The 14,833-nt window shown below is 49.0% G+C and overlaps 1 protein-coding gene across 2 annotated transcripts in view; it reads right to left on the reverse strand.

The window, feature by feature from the left end:
* Positions 1-1,235: 1,235 nt before the first annotated feature.
* TENT4A (terminal nucleotidyltransferase 4A) overlaps positions 1,236-14,833 on the reverse strand; it is a 42,103-nt gene continuing 28,505 nt past the window's right edge. The window contains exons 5-13 of one of the 2 annotated variants that reach the window (XM_035710398.2): positions 13,190-13,297; positions 11,924-12,052; positions 9,374-9,587; positions 7,285-7,411; positions 6,175-6,275; positions 5,364-5,536; positions 4,785-4,943; positions 3,329-3,493; positions 1,236-1,905 (exon numbers count right to left, since the gene is read on the reverse strand). In XM_035710398.2, the coding sequence (XP_035566291.1) occupies positions 1,714-1,905; positions 3,329-3,493; positions 4,785-4,943; positions 5,364-5,536; positions 6,175-6,275; positions 7,285-7,411; positions 9,374-9,587; positions 11,924-12,052; positions 13,190-13,297 (1,368 nt within the window). In that variant the 3' untranslated portion in view covers positions 1,236-1,713. Of the gene's footprint in view, positions 1,909-3,328; positions 3,494-4,784; positions 4,944-5,363; positions 5,537-6,174; positions 6,276-7,284; positions 7,412-9,373; positions 9,588-11,923; positions 12,053-13,189; positions 13,298-14,833 lie in introns of both variants that reach the window. The other variant, XM_035710397.2, reaches the window with a different exon arrangement.

Consider the following 14,833-nt stretch of genomic DNA (forward strand, 5'->3'; position numbering starts at 1 on the left):
GACAACATGTGCTACTCTATTCTGGAATGCCCCTGGAGAACCCGCAGCTGCAGCCGCAGCTCGCAGCTCCCAACGGCGCCGGGGGACCGGTCCCGGGGCGGAGGCCAGCCACGCGCGCATCAGAGGCGTCCTGGCTGGACCTGGCCCTCAGTCCGCACTCCAGAGCTCCCCACTCTGCACATCAACCAGGCGTCATGGTAGTTCAGTCTCTCAACGCGACACTCTCCACTAGTGGACTTCAAAGACCGACCTACCTGTAGTGTTCAGCAGGGCCAGAACCCCCCATTTCAAAAATGGGGAGTCAGATGACCTATGAGATGCAACTCACACCCAGGACAACTGTGGTGCTCCAAAAACTCAGGGTTAGGCAGGATGGATATATTCTTGTTCAAAAAAAGGTAACAAAGACAGTGGTTGTCATGGCGGACTACACTTGCATAGTATTCCTGTACGCCTCTGCGGTCGGGCGCCAGCTGCCCCGGCCCATCCCTGGGCTGTGCTCTCCTGCCATACGGTAAAAATACTCCCCCCCGGTGCAATGAGCAGCTGAAGTACTTCTCGTAGATTTGCTCTTAACAGAACGAACACATACTGCTATACAGATTCCTCAACGGAATCAACATAATTCCTTTCTCCACATTCCTAAATCTGGGCGCCCTTGTCCGGACGGGTACTCACCGGCCTCGTCCTTACAACAGGCTCTGTGACTGACACGGACTGAGCACTTCAACTTCACATTTTTGTTTTTTGTTTTTTTTTTTTAAGATTTTATAATGTGACAACCCTTCGTCCCCTTAGAAAGTTATACTTCTGGCACTTTAAACGCTGGATTTGTTGTCTACTTTAAAAGAACCGAAAACCAAAACGTGAAAGCTCTGCGGTCAGAGCGAGACAGCAGACAGGCCGGCCGGCAGGGCCGCGGGCAGCTGGTCAGAAGGCCGGGGAGCCGAGCCCCCTGCAAGGAAGCGCCCCCCGCCCGCCCGCCCGCCCGCCCGCCCCACCCCGCCACGAACTCGGAGGCCTTGTGTCTGACCACAGGAAAAACACAAAAATAAACCCCGAGCCCGTCACTCACGGTGTTGGTAGCGGTGCTCCTCAACCAGCCGACACGATGAACCCAACTTAGAAAATGCGACTCGGGAAAGGATCTAAGCTTGTTTAAAAAACCTCCTCCCTTAAATATAACTTATGTGAAAATATGAATTAAATAAAAATATCTGATATTGCACAAACCATAAGTTTTCAATATTTACATAGAAAAACAGTTCTGAAATCTGAAACAAAACGTGAGGGCAGTGACACAATGGCGACCTCCCAACCCTACCCACTGGGGAAGGAACGAGAACGGGGGCTGATCTCTGTTGCTCTGGCGGACGTGACACGAAAACACCCAAACCGCGAAGGAACCAGACTGGCTGCTGAGAAGCGCCGAGGCCTGCGTCCCGTCCCTGCGGTTCCCGGTCCAGACCTGACCGGGCACGGAGGAAGGATCCGGGAAGGCAGAAAACTGCGTCCATGTTTAATAAGGCTTCACAGATGAGCACAAGGAGCTGTTCTTTAAGATGGACGTGACCACCACACAAGGAACATGCAGAGTGATCAGCGGCGGGCGGCCCCCGGGGCCCGGGCCCACGTGCTGGATGCTGGTCTCAGGTCCCGGCGGGGCGCTAGTCTGTGGAAGAGCGGGGGGCCGGGCGGCGCCCTCAGGGGCCATTATCTGCTCAGACTGACGGGCAGGCTGTCCCTCGTGTGTGTGTGTTTTTTCCTCCTCCAGCCGGTGCGGTTGTACTGGTGGTGTCCACGGTTGCCCACCGGGGGCCGCACGCCTCCGCTGCCAACAGAGCCGTACGTGCCCCCCTGGCTGTGGTTGTGCGAGCCTTTCATGGACAGCTTCATGCCGCTGTGCTGCTAAAGAGACAGAGAGGGACAGTGATGCTGGAGGTGGCGCTGGAGACCCTGGTGGGCCCCCCCCCCCACCTCGCTCCCACCGCTGGGCAGCGAGCCTCAGTGTCCCTGAGTTATGTCCCTACCCTCCTCCCCAGAGACAAGGCCCGGCCTGTGGAGAGGGACTGTGTACAGAGGCTGCCCAGGGCTCACACAAAGTGGTCCCGTCCCCAATGCAAGTGCAGCATCCGCATGACATTTAATGTGAAGGAGCTCAGAGCAAGCCATGCTTACAGGTCACGGTGGCCACCACGCGTGACATGGCAAATACCCTGCCCACTCAGTGACCCACCGAGGTAGAGGCCGTACACCTGGATCAAAGCACACATGCACACATCCGCAGACGTGAGCATCACACTTCTAACTGGTCCTATGAGTCCACAGAACTAAGACGGGCCCTTGTTTTCTTTCCCCCACCTCAGCTCTGATGTTCTGGAAACACCTGCAGGAATTCCAACGTCCAGCAGGCTGGTGCTCGAGCTCCTGTTTGCAAAGTCATCACCTCCCCCTGAGTGTTTCCAGCAGGCCGGCGTGATATGCCTGGCAGGGCACTGAAAACCCCATGGTGACAGGAGGGGCAGATCCGAGGAGGAACGTTCTATTACTTAGCTCCAAATAAGAGTAACAGTAGGACTTAATGACACAGCTTCAAAGAGCCAACCCTTAAGCATTAAAAATTTACTGGCAAAAAAACGATCAGATAAATAGCAGAGGAACCGTCTGAAGTACTGGAGGTCAGCGTCCCCGATACCATCAGCACCTGAGGGAAAACATGCGCCCTCAGAACCTGCATGGTCCATCACAGTTCTCGGAAATACTCGGACCCTTCGAGAGCACAGGAAACGAGTAACAACCTGTTTTCCTCCTACAGAACAGCTTCTCCTGTGCAGAATCTGGACTTAGAGAAGCCACAAGGGAGCAGGCAAGTGCATTCGTGGGGACCCCAGGTGCAGGCCCCGGCAGCAGGCCTCGCCCCCCTCTGCCCTACAGCGCCCCAGAGAAGGGGGAGGGGGCGAAACCCCATGGGCCCGGTGACACTGCGCACCGGGTCACACCAGCATTTGTTCCTGATGGTGTCATTTGCTTCTTGAAAACCAAGGTAGCTGGCATATAAATTAATTCAATAGATAAATGTGAAAATAAAATATTCTTCACTTTGAACCTTATTTCGAACTTTAGTTTTATGCTAACAAGTTCAATGGAAAAATGAAGAGTGATGCTAAACCGTATGACATTTAAAATAACACTTTTAAACCCTATGCACCACAAAGAAAAGCAAAAATGAAGCTAAATGATGAGAAAACAAATTCTATTTCAAAACACATCTCTGCGGAGCCCTGTGCCTGGCGGAGAGTGCGGGGAGCCCAGGCGGGGGGAGGCCTACCTTGTGGTACAGGTGAGGGCTGGAAAGAGGATTGGGGGAGGCGGACGGAATGGCCGGGGAAGACATGTGGTGAACGGCTTTCAATGCTGGAGTCCCTTCAACGCTGACTTGTCTGCAAGGGACGGGGGCCACTCCTAGGGTCGGCGGAGGTATTGTAAACCTGGTCTAGGAACAGAACGACCAGAGACGTCAGTGAGACATCGAGTGGACAGAGGTCAACAGTCCCCACGCCAAGCCCGCCAATGGAGGGCACTGCTTTCGGTTAGTTTGCATTTTACTACAACCCGACAGGATTCTGTTTTGCATCAGAAACATTCTACGTTCTCATACAGCAATTACAATAGAAAGTAACCAAGTCATAAAGTGTCATTATTCATTGAAGACCAAGCAACAACTCAATAAATCAGTCCTCAGACTAACACTCATCCCTCGATCTCTGGAAAGAACAGAAGCGTGGCCACCACCCCCCTCCCACCCCCGCACAACACAGGCCCGTGGAGAGATGCGGGGTAAGGCTGGTAACCCTGCTTCCTCTGCCCCTCTGGTCCTGGACGACATCTATCTCTGCATTACGGTGCCCACTGGCACACGGGTGCCGGTGTAAAGCCCTCTCAGGCCCCCAAGAACCGCACTGCTCACATCTAGACTAACTGTGGCCCCCGCTCTGAGAGCAGTGATACCACAGGAGCTGGGGTCTCCCAGATGGTGCTCCAGGGGGGCTGACCAAGCAGCTGCAGGGCAACAGGGGCTATAGAGCACATGCAGGGAGCCTTCCTTACGCTTTACCTAAGACCCCGCTGGGGCTGTAGCACATAGGCCCTCTCCTCGGTGGGGGCTTGGCTCCCCCCGGGCACCGCAGCACCAGAAAGAGCCCCCTGGTGTCCCCAGCATTCAGTGCTCATTTCATCCCGAGTGAGGCACTTCATCTCTTGGTGAGCTTCATGGGAGAGAGCGCCCATGATGCTGTATGGTGGGTGTTTCCTTAGTTACTACACTAGAAAGTCAAGTTTGCAGTTTAGAAATAAAATGAGAAAGTGGGCCTTGAGCCTTGGCTTAAAATATGAGCAATCTTAGCTTTAATCTCACTGGCTGTTAGCAAAGTGACCTATGAGACCAGGGCACCAGCATTTGATCTTCAACCTGTCCTGGACATGTCACACTGGGGTCAGATGCTCACCCTGGACTTTGTCTAAAGCCCCTTCAGTGCTCGTGAGCTCAGAGACCCTCACTGGGCAGGGAGGACCTCGGGGACACGGTCTTTTACAGAATGACAGGAATTACATGCTACAGGCCCAAAAAAGGACAAGCATGTCCTGCAAGACAGAAATGTACCTTCCAAAGATTTCCAAAGATCTATTTCTAATCCAAAGTATCGGCTACTCCTGGAGCAGCTGTCACAGCTCAGACGTGGCTCCCAGGGGCCCATCTCCAGGAGGGGGGCCAGCCAGCCATGTACCTGAGTGTTAGTTGTCATGACCAACGTTCTGGAAGTAGCGGACTGAGGTTTGCCACTCGGCATGGGCAAGGCGGTGGGTAAGCTGGCCAGCAGAGGAGTTGGCGCCTGTAGACTGAACTGGTAAACATTGGGCGTTGTGCAGGGTGGTGTGTCAGAATCCTGTGAGTGGAAACAGTAAGAGGGAGAGCTGCACAGAGGCGCACTGCTTCTCAGTTAGGAAAGCAGTGTCTGCAGTGTGGTCACGAGCACGCGGCCATATCTGCTGCTTCAAGTCCTCCCAAAACCCAAGAACGTTCAAGTGACACAGGACAGACCCCTCACTTCAATGTTTCAGCTCCAAACAAGTGTTTACAACAACTATCCAAGGAAGTCTCCCACAGCTGTACCATGAGCGGCACAGCTGCTCCCAGGCCCCAGGGACGGAGTCTCTGACTGCCAGCTGACACTCGAGGCACAGCGGGGACCCCTCGGTGCAGTCTTGGGGTGCCCCCCCACACACACACACGGAAGGGAGAGAAATGAGCACGTCAGTAGAGGTTCAACACCCACCATGGATGTTTCCCCAGCACGCACACTCACAATGTCACTTCCAGAAAGTGAAGACACAGAGGAGGCAGAGGAGCCGGATGAGAGCAGCTGGGGGCTGGGCAGAGACAGGGTCAGGCGCTGGCTGTAGGGGGACTCCGGGTCTCGGCGCTGCGGCTGATCCCCATCACATGCACTGATTCGCTCTTTTATCTTGATCCTGTTATCTGTGGGGAAAACAGCCTGGCTGAGTCCCTTACCGTAGGACGGATGTGCACACCCCACCGGACAGCCTCCAGCCACAGCTGCCACTGACTGGACATGCTGCTAGCCAGACTGACAAACTGAACTTCTAATTTTACTTAATTTTTAAAATTATTTTTGTTTCAGTTATTGGAAAACCTTCAAATGTGCCTAGAACAACCTGGATACATCAACAGTTTTCAACTGTAAATCTTAACAAAATGTAAACCCAGTGCACGTTTCTGGGGAAACTAGGGCAGGATGTGCAGCAAGGACCCGTGGTCTCAAAGGCCCAGTGCCAGAATGGGGGCAAAATCTCTCCAAACTTGTTTATGCTGATTACATGGTGAAATGTTACTATTTTGAACACAAAATTGAATAAAATACATTAAAATGAATTTCACCTGAGTTTCTCTTCGCATTTTTCATGTAATTACTAGAAGAAACATTAAAGTCCATGTGTGGCATGCGTTGTACTCCCACTGGCCTAAATCTCCCAGCTGTAAACTCTTAGAGAAAATGCAGTGTTTCCTTAGTGTGAAGGATTAGCATTGAGGGACAAAGAGACACTACCACGTCAAGGTGTCAGAAGGTCAGGAGTAATGACCAGATGGGCACTCACCAAGCTCGGGCGCCGGGGGGGCCTTGCCGCCCCACTTTTCCTTGATCCACCGCCGGTAGTCGATCACTTCCTGAGTCACTTTGATGATTCTTCCTAGAGTACTGCAAAGGGACACAGCGGGGAATCAACGTGCCGCAGAGCTACTACGGAGCCCACGAACCCTTCTGACCAGTTCTTTTGTATTTTTAACAACATATCACTTTGCCAAGTGAAAGAGGAAAAAAGCTAAAATAATTCTATAAAATACATATAATTTCTGATGCTTGAGCCCAAATGTGCTCTGAGCTCACAATGTAGAAGTGGGTTCCCTCCCACACACATCCTTGAACCTACAGCTAGCTACTTCGAAAGACTGTTTCAACCCAGGGCCTGAGCAGGGGAGCATCCCCCGCCCCTGCCCAACACTCTTGAAGGTCTGGCACAGGCACGTGGTGGGTGCCAAGACTCCAAGCACCCAGCACAGGGCCCACCACCCTGCTGGGAAGCACTGTGAGCGGGCAGAGGGGTGCCAGGCCTCAGAAGCACCATGCTGCACTGTGTAGACAACCACTTCCCACCATCTGATTATTCTTCCTTTCCACTGCCCGCCCCCTTCACTCCCTCCCTCCGCCCCCCAATCCCACCACCTCCCAACCACTCTGCAAGTATTTCTCACTACCAACAGAAGGGTACACTGCAAAAGTGTGCTGTGATGCAGAGTGAGGGATGAGTTTGCAGGAGAGGCGGGGTGGGGCCTGTGGACCCACGAGCACTCACTTAGAACGCGACATGTGCACCGTGAGGACGGCCTGAAGAGAAAGCAGCACATTCCAAAGCGTTAAAAGGCCAGAAATCACTTCCCCAATAAAATACCCTGAAGAAACGGTCAACTCCCCAAAGAAGAAATTTTCAGTGCTCAGCCACGGATGAACCAAACATGGCCACCTCAAATGCCCGCAAGGCCTCCTTATCAGTAGCTCCACGTCCAGCTAGCACGTGCCGGCACATCCTCTAACACACTTCCTGAAGCCCGTGACAGGTAAGTGGTGCCAGCTGCGCAGAGGCTGAGGCCTGGAATTGCCATGCCACGGGGGCTGGGAGCCCAGCACAGCGACCCGGGGCGTGAGTTACCTTTCAGAGTCTCTGTTGGGGTAGGACCTCGCGAGGGGCGACACTGCGTGACTGAGAACAATGTAAGCGTAGTCAAACACCTGCTTCACCTGCATGGCCCCATAGGAACTGCGGCCAACATCATTTCCTGAAACAGAAAGGCGGCTGTATGACTCTGCAGATGCCGGGCCCTTTATCCAGATGTTTCTGATCTGCTCACGTAAGCTATCCTGAAGCGGGCCCTCGCTGCGGACACGCTCCCAGACCACATCAGCGGGGCTGCAGCAGGCACCTGGGAAATCTCCCGACGGCCACGGGGCCTGACCTGCAGCCTCAGATCCGGGTCCACCTCCATGAGATGTCATTCACAGAGACAGAGTGACAGTTCTTGAAGTCTGGTGACTCCCGAGGTGGTGAACACACCAGAAAGCCAGGGCGGCAGCCTCTGTGAGACCCAGCCGCGCTGACCAAGCGCGCGCACTGCGGCGGGCACCTGGCCAGGGCACCTCGCAGCTCAGTTAGCACTGGGACCTGCGGGAAGCAAGTCCTTTAGGGTAGGACATTCCAGGGCTGACCGCTCCCGTTTTAAGGACCAGACAGGTGGCAAATCAGATGAAGCCATCACTGAAGTCACCAAGTGAGCCCCAGTCGAGGAACTTAACTTTTTATAACAGCACAGTTTGGAATTTTAACTCACATATACATTCTTCACAATTCAAGTGAGCAGGATTTTTAGGAGCCATTCTAAGCTCTGGAATTTTATCTTTTCTAGATTTGATAGTACAATCCAGCAATAATGTGGGCTTTCATCTTTCAAGTACATTTAAACAGACACTGAAGACACTGGAAATCCCTCCAACTTCACTGATCGAACACAGACAAACAGATGTGAAAACATGTTCCTCTGCTGCCAGGGAAAGCCCTTCTGAAGAAGCATGGCCGAAGTCCTGTCATTTATCAACAACAGAACAGTCAGGAGGTTTCCTGTCACAAGATTTTTAAGAAGTGAATTTCACATTCCAGCAGCCATGAAACAAAACAAATCACTAAATTTGAGGACATTAAAATATACATATAGGAACTGAACAGTGAAAAATAGCAAATACAGATGCAAGGGACAAACTGGGGAGAAAATGTACAGCATGACAACAAGGAGGCTTCCCTAACACACGCAGGATCTCACAAAGTCACCAGGAAACAGTCGGCAGACAGATGGACAGAGCATGTGAACTCGCACAACAGAAATACAAGGGCAGTGTACCTGGAGCGGACATTCTCCACCACCTTTTCTGTCACCTGTCCGTCACTGACTTTATCACCAACAGTAAGAACAGTGTCTCACCTAATAGATGCTCAATAAACATTTGTGGAATGGATAAATAAAAATTTGCTTCACCTCACTCATCATTTAAGAAATGTAAACTAAATGAACATGTATGTTGCACGGCTCTATCAGATCGGCAAAGACTAAAAAGACTGTCCCTAAAGGAAGGGGAACAAGCACCCCTCACTAAGCTGATGGACTAACACCGGGGAGACCACAGACCACCTTGAGACAGTCAATGCAGCAATCCTTGCAATGGAACATGCCTTACACACAGGGAAGGGGGCTAGGATTTGTGGTTAATTGAAAACACAAGCCGAAAAACTGTATTACGTGATCCACTTAATAAAGATTGCAATAAAAATATTAATATCCTTGTAGAGAAGAACTGGAGAAATACACATCCGGGGAATGCAAGAGGATTAGGACACACTTTGCTTTTCTATGTGACATACTTCTCAGAAGTGAATGGTTTATGATGAATATGTGACAAATACTTTCCCAATCAGAAAAAAAAATAAGCTCTTTTCCTTAATTTTCATTTTCTACATTTTTCTGGTTAATTATGAGATGTAAACAAAATTCCAACTTTATAAGAAATCAATTAGGAGCATTAAAGAAAGACTTCTGAAGGTGTCCCCATTAACTGTAAGGACTGTGGGACCCCACATCATGAGAGATGAGCCACCCTTGGCTGCAGGGATAGTAGGTACCCACCCCCTTCCTTGCACCCTGCGCCGGCCACGTCCCCTGGCTCACAGCAAGTGAGGAGCAAGGCGCCCTTACCAGGCAGCAGAGGGTCCTCAATGCACAGCATCGATGGTCTGTATCCACTGGTCATGGCTTTCATGATCTCTTCTTTGGCGATATAGGCACCTCCTTCTTTTATTCTAATACCAGTTTTCAAGTAATTAAAATTTCTTCCGTAGAGTTCAAAAAATTCTACAAGAAGCATTCCAAGGTTTTCATCAGCTCTCCGGGCATCAATTCTTGGATGCAACTGTAAAAGCGACAGATCCACAATTTGGATTCAAGTCATTTTCTAAAGAAGACCGCATGCAATCTGCTACCTAGTGGTCTCTCCAAGGACAGGCTATCTGTGGCACCTGCTTAGTCACCAGCTCTGTGAGGACACTACAGGCAAAATAGCCTGGAGTGTCTTTGTTGATGTAGCGTTCAAAAAAAATAAAACCTTCTAATCTGAATTTTTTATTATACTTTAATTCTCCAAAATTAATAATCCCTTGAGGGTCTTCCTACTAACACAGACATCTGAGTAACCACAAGTTACCAAAAATTGATCCATAAGCAGACCACGTTCTCCGCAATATAAAGTCATCTAGATGGTAAATGGTAAGTCTAACCTTAATCCCATTATTGCAAAAGACAACCCATAGAGGGCAGTGTTAGACTGAACAGTGTCATAGTGTGACAAACAGCGTGCGGAAAGGTTAATTTTAACTGTGTACAGGTGATTAGTATTGTGTCATAATATTTACACCAAATTTACATCCCTGCTTGTCACACAGATTAGCGCCAGCCTCCCATTTGGTGCCATGGTTTCTTTAAGCAGGTAACGGACTTGTTTTGAACCTAAGCTGCTGTCTATGGATCTGTTTCCAACCCAAGAGGCCCACCAGCAGACCTGCACTGCCCATTACAACAGCCACAGGCCATAGGCGAGTGTTTATATTTCAATTAATTAAAGCAAATTACTTTAAAAAGCTGCATTTACTAGCCACATGGCAAGTGCTCAGTAAGCACGTGTGGATCGTGGCCACCCTGCTGGCCACGTAGGAACTTCTACTGGACAGTGCAGGTGTGGATCCGGACAGTCATGTCCAGGGGAAAGCACAGTTCCTGACGGAAGCACAAAGCCTGAAAACATACAACATACAACTCCCTGAGGAGAAGCATCTCCTGACGCTTACTATAAGTACTTTAGGGTTCCCAAGAACTTCAGCTTCTGAGGATCTGCATGTGCCAGAGGCTCAAGGGCAGCATTCTGAGTTTTGCCTTACCTTACTCCCTTCCTGCCAGCCTTCTAGCCAAAATCAAACACGTGAGAGCTGCCAGCACAAGGCTGGGCTCTCTTACCTTAGTTAGCCAAGAAAGGCACAGCTCTGAGGCAGGATGGGCAAGGGGCATGGAGAGGTCAGCGGCCAGCCCAGCCATGCTACGTGTGGCCTTCCGTGGGGTCAGAGGACTGCTGCCAGGACCCCAGGGGTGAGGGGCCAGGAGGCACTGAGCCCGGGGCCTGGCGCCACAGGAACAAGCAGCAGACATGATAGCAAGGCTACTAAAACAGTTCCAATCAGGAAAACATGAGGAAAGAGCAGGTTGTATTTTAGTTCAAAATAATGTCCAAAAACTAGGGGAGAATGGCACCAAGATAACTTCACAGAGGAAAACGTGGAAGGCAAAGCAACGTGATTAAACCATAAGAAACTGTAAAAAAACAGGTGTGGGGTTCCATTTTCACTATTCTTCGAGATTCTCTGGCAAAGACGGGCCATGGAAGTCAAAATAATGAAAGATGGCGAAACCACTACTTCCATCAGCCATATCAATGGTGAGGAAATTGGCCAAATTCTAAACCCTAAGCATAATCAAAATACAAAATTAATGATACACACCTGGAAGAACAGCTAGAGTATATGGGGAAGACTGTGTGAAAAACAAAGCTTGAATTTCTTCATTCAAGAAAATATAAATGGGGTAGTTACTGTTTCCGTTCACTTAGGAACTACTTAATATATTAAAATATGTAAGTATGGTTCATCAACACCACAGCATTTAACACATACAGGCAGGTTTTCTATTGACAGCTGTTCTAAGCTACTCAACAAAGGGCAATATAAAATTTAAGACAAAATATTTATTTCTTGTCAATCTGAGAAGAAAGGCTCTCTCTTTAGCAATTTGTATTTTTTGTCATATATAGTATCCAAATTTTCTTCTGAGACAAATTTTTTATCAGTCAGTAAACAAAAAATCAGGTTTTTTTTAATTGTCCATCAAGGCATGAAAGTCTCTACATGTACAGGGTCCTCAGTTCAGACTGGTGTACCCCTTATGGACAGGACCAGGAGAGCCCACCCTTCCTCAAACCGTTCAAACTCAAAAGCAAGCTATAAAGGAGAAAAAGGAGTAAGTATTGACCAAAATAGTTTTATTATGATAATCAGAAGTCAGTTTCCACTAAACCAAAACAGAAGAGTGGAGAGAGAGCAAGGACTGCTGGAATCCATGAAGCAACGGCTTCACAACGTCAAGGAAGAATGTGTTTCAATTTAAGTCTCAGTATCAAGGTCTCTAAAGAGAACGCACACTCACCTGTAGAAAGCTAATGGCCATTAAAATTAGGCTGTATGAGCTAATTCCACCAGTAAAAACTTCATTCAGGTCCCTCTGCAGGAGGAACTGTTTCAATACTAAAATCAAGTAAGGCAGCAATGAATATTTCTGTAAATTCCAAAAGAAAAATTTTTCTGTTAATTGTTAATATACCTTGAAAGATTTCTCACATAGCAAATTTCCCATAGTAGAAAGAAAAGCTTACTCCATCCTCTTGACACCTGGAAGGCTCTAAAGCCAATCATCCTCAACTTTCAGGGGCCTGAGAGTTAGTTATGTGAGGGGCTTGCTAAGACCCCACTGGGAGCCACACCCCAGGTCACAATTAAGCAGGGAGGAGATGAGGAAGCTTACGTGAAGAATCCCCAAACAAAGAGGAGCTCAGGAAGAATGAATGAGTGTATTCCTTCAAATTACTTCCCATGGCCTAGCTTGCTCTGCGACAGGAAGCAGAGGAGGGGATGGGGCAGTGAGCCAGGAAGGTCCTGGAGGCAATGCACAAGATCCCCATGCCCAGAGGCCCCCATGAGAGGAGACACCAGGGTGGTGGGGAGGTGAGCAGCTCGTGGGGCAGAAGGACAACACCAGAAGAACACGGAGAGCAGGGTGAAGGTAACGAGGAAACGGAGAGAGGCTGGTAAAGAGGGGAGGGGCAGGGCACTGGAAGCTTCTGAGGCTCTTGTGTTCTGCTGGGCACAGAAATGATCCTTCAGACAAGCCTGCTGCTGCAGGGTTAGGGAAAAACTGAAGGAGCAAGGTCCCTGAACCTGTGGGAAAAGGCACTATCCAGATTATGACCCTGGGGTTACCTCTATAGGGATTTTACCACTTTCCCTAAAATAGGAGGGCAAGACCAGCTGTTCAACTGGACCACGCACCTGGTTGGCTCAGTGAATAAGTCCACTACCCCACCCTTGGGCACGGAGACGATCCAAAGCAAGCAAAAACTACATTGTGATGCATTCCACTTGCAATAAACTAAACTCCGAAATCAGGCACACTGAGCTCTAGGGAGAGTCATTTTGTAATAGTGAGAAAGCTCTCTAAAAATCACTCAGCTTTATGGTTAGCCAAGGAAACAGCTAAAGAATTTCAAAGCATCTCTAGAAACAATATTGTATGATAAACAACTCAATTGTATAGTCTTTATCATTAAAGACTAAACTATCAGTTTAGTTTCATGAGACACCCGACACGACAGGTTCCCTAATTTTACAGTGAGTGCTAACTCGCTGACAACTGCACCTTCATGTAATTCTTGATGAGCTCCGCTGCCCGGACCCCAGTCTCCATGTTAAAGCTGATGTCGACTTTAACTTCAGTCTCCTGGTCTGTGAGTTTTATTATTGGTACCTGCAAAGATTTAATTGAAAAAAACTATGCTTTAATGGCCAACATTCACCACAGTCTGGCTCAAAATGTTTCCTATGCTGTACAGAGGGTTTTTTTCCTAACTCACCAAAGGGCTGAGAGATCATGAACCCCAGACTTTAAAAATGAGAAGAGAAGGGATTTTTGCCAATGTCGACTTCATCAGTCCCTTGAACCCAAGCCCCGTGCTCCACCTGCCCGCCCCCGAAAAGAGCTACTGCTCACCTCTGCCCAGCCCTCCTGGCCAGACTCAGCATCAGCCACTAATTACGGGAAGTCCTGGGCTCCAGGAGGAGAAGCTGGCTAAGTCCCTGCGCCCCCAGGGGTGCCTCCAGGTCCCCAAATTACGTTTGAAAGAATTTCTGAAAACAGAGTAACTTCAAAGCCAGTTTTTCAATTTTATGTTGTGCTGATGTTGTTTCTCTTGAACAATTCTACTTTGGGTATTCACTAAGACAATTTAAAAAATAAAAACAGAGCCAAAAAAAACACTTCCCTATAAAACCAGAGAAGCAGCTATTTTGAAAGGATTCTCATCAAAAAGACTTATCACCACAAGGTGCTCAAAACCAGCCTCATTAAAGCTGCCCCAGCAGCCATACAGACCACACTTCCTCCTACCCCCACACAAAGCCCATGTTCTTCCAGGAACAAAAGGCAAGACTTTGTTTCCTTCAGCCTCTAAGGAATGTAAAAGGATGTTCCCTTACCAAAAACAAGTGATGTCTAATCGAAGGTTTAAAACTCCTAGTAGAATACAGAGTGCACACCTCATCTAGGTCCTGAAACACACACCTGGTGGCAAACTGCCCATGATACACATGTGACAGGGATGGGCAGCAGGGGATGACAGCAACTCCTGGAGATCACCAAAACCACCAGGCATGATGGTCAAGAAGACAGAAAAACAAAATGCTTTCCCAAAGAACTTACCACAAAGTGTTTCAGAAGGAGCCCATGCCTCCACAACACGCTAACTCCCTCATGAAGATATTCCTGCTCCCCAGCCTGGCCTGGCCTCTACATCCAAACCAGCATACCTGGTCAGAGACAACTACCACCTTGTTCTCATCAAGAAGCCAACACCACGGGACAAATGGCAGAGCCCCAAGAGGGCATGGTGGGGGCTTTCTACTAAGGGCCACTTGCCAGTAGGCAAGTGACTTACAGTTCCTGAGGCATCTCTAATCCAGGACTTAGATAAACCTCGACAAGCACACACCTCGACAAGCACACATCAAAGCACCCTCATCTTCCAACTTCTCTCCAAGATAAAAGGTTTTTATATAGATACAGTTTTAAACAATGAAAGGAATAGGCAAGTTTTGTTTCTTAAAGAGAACTTGGCAAATGGTAAACATTTTTTGTACTACCTGTACCCAAACAGGCAGCACCTGGATGCATCCTTTTCTTATAAAGACATCCTAACAAAAGTTGACCAATCATGCATTTTAGTGCCAAGTACAGCATGATGCTCTCACACCCTGCAGTAGCTCACACTGTCATGAAATACGTTCT

The sequence above is a fragment of the Canis lupus genome, chromosome 34, assembly GCF_003254725.2.
Source record: "Canis lupus dingo isolate Sandy chromosome 34, ASM325472v2, whole genome shotgun sequence".
Lineage (NCBI taxonomy): Eukaryota > Metazoa > Chordata > Mammalia > Carnivora > Canidae > Canis > Canis lupus.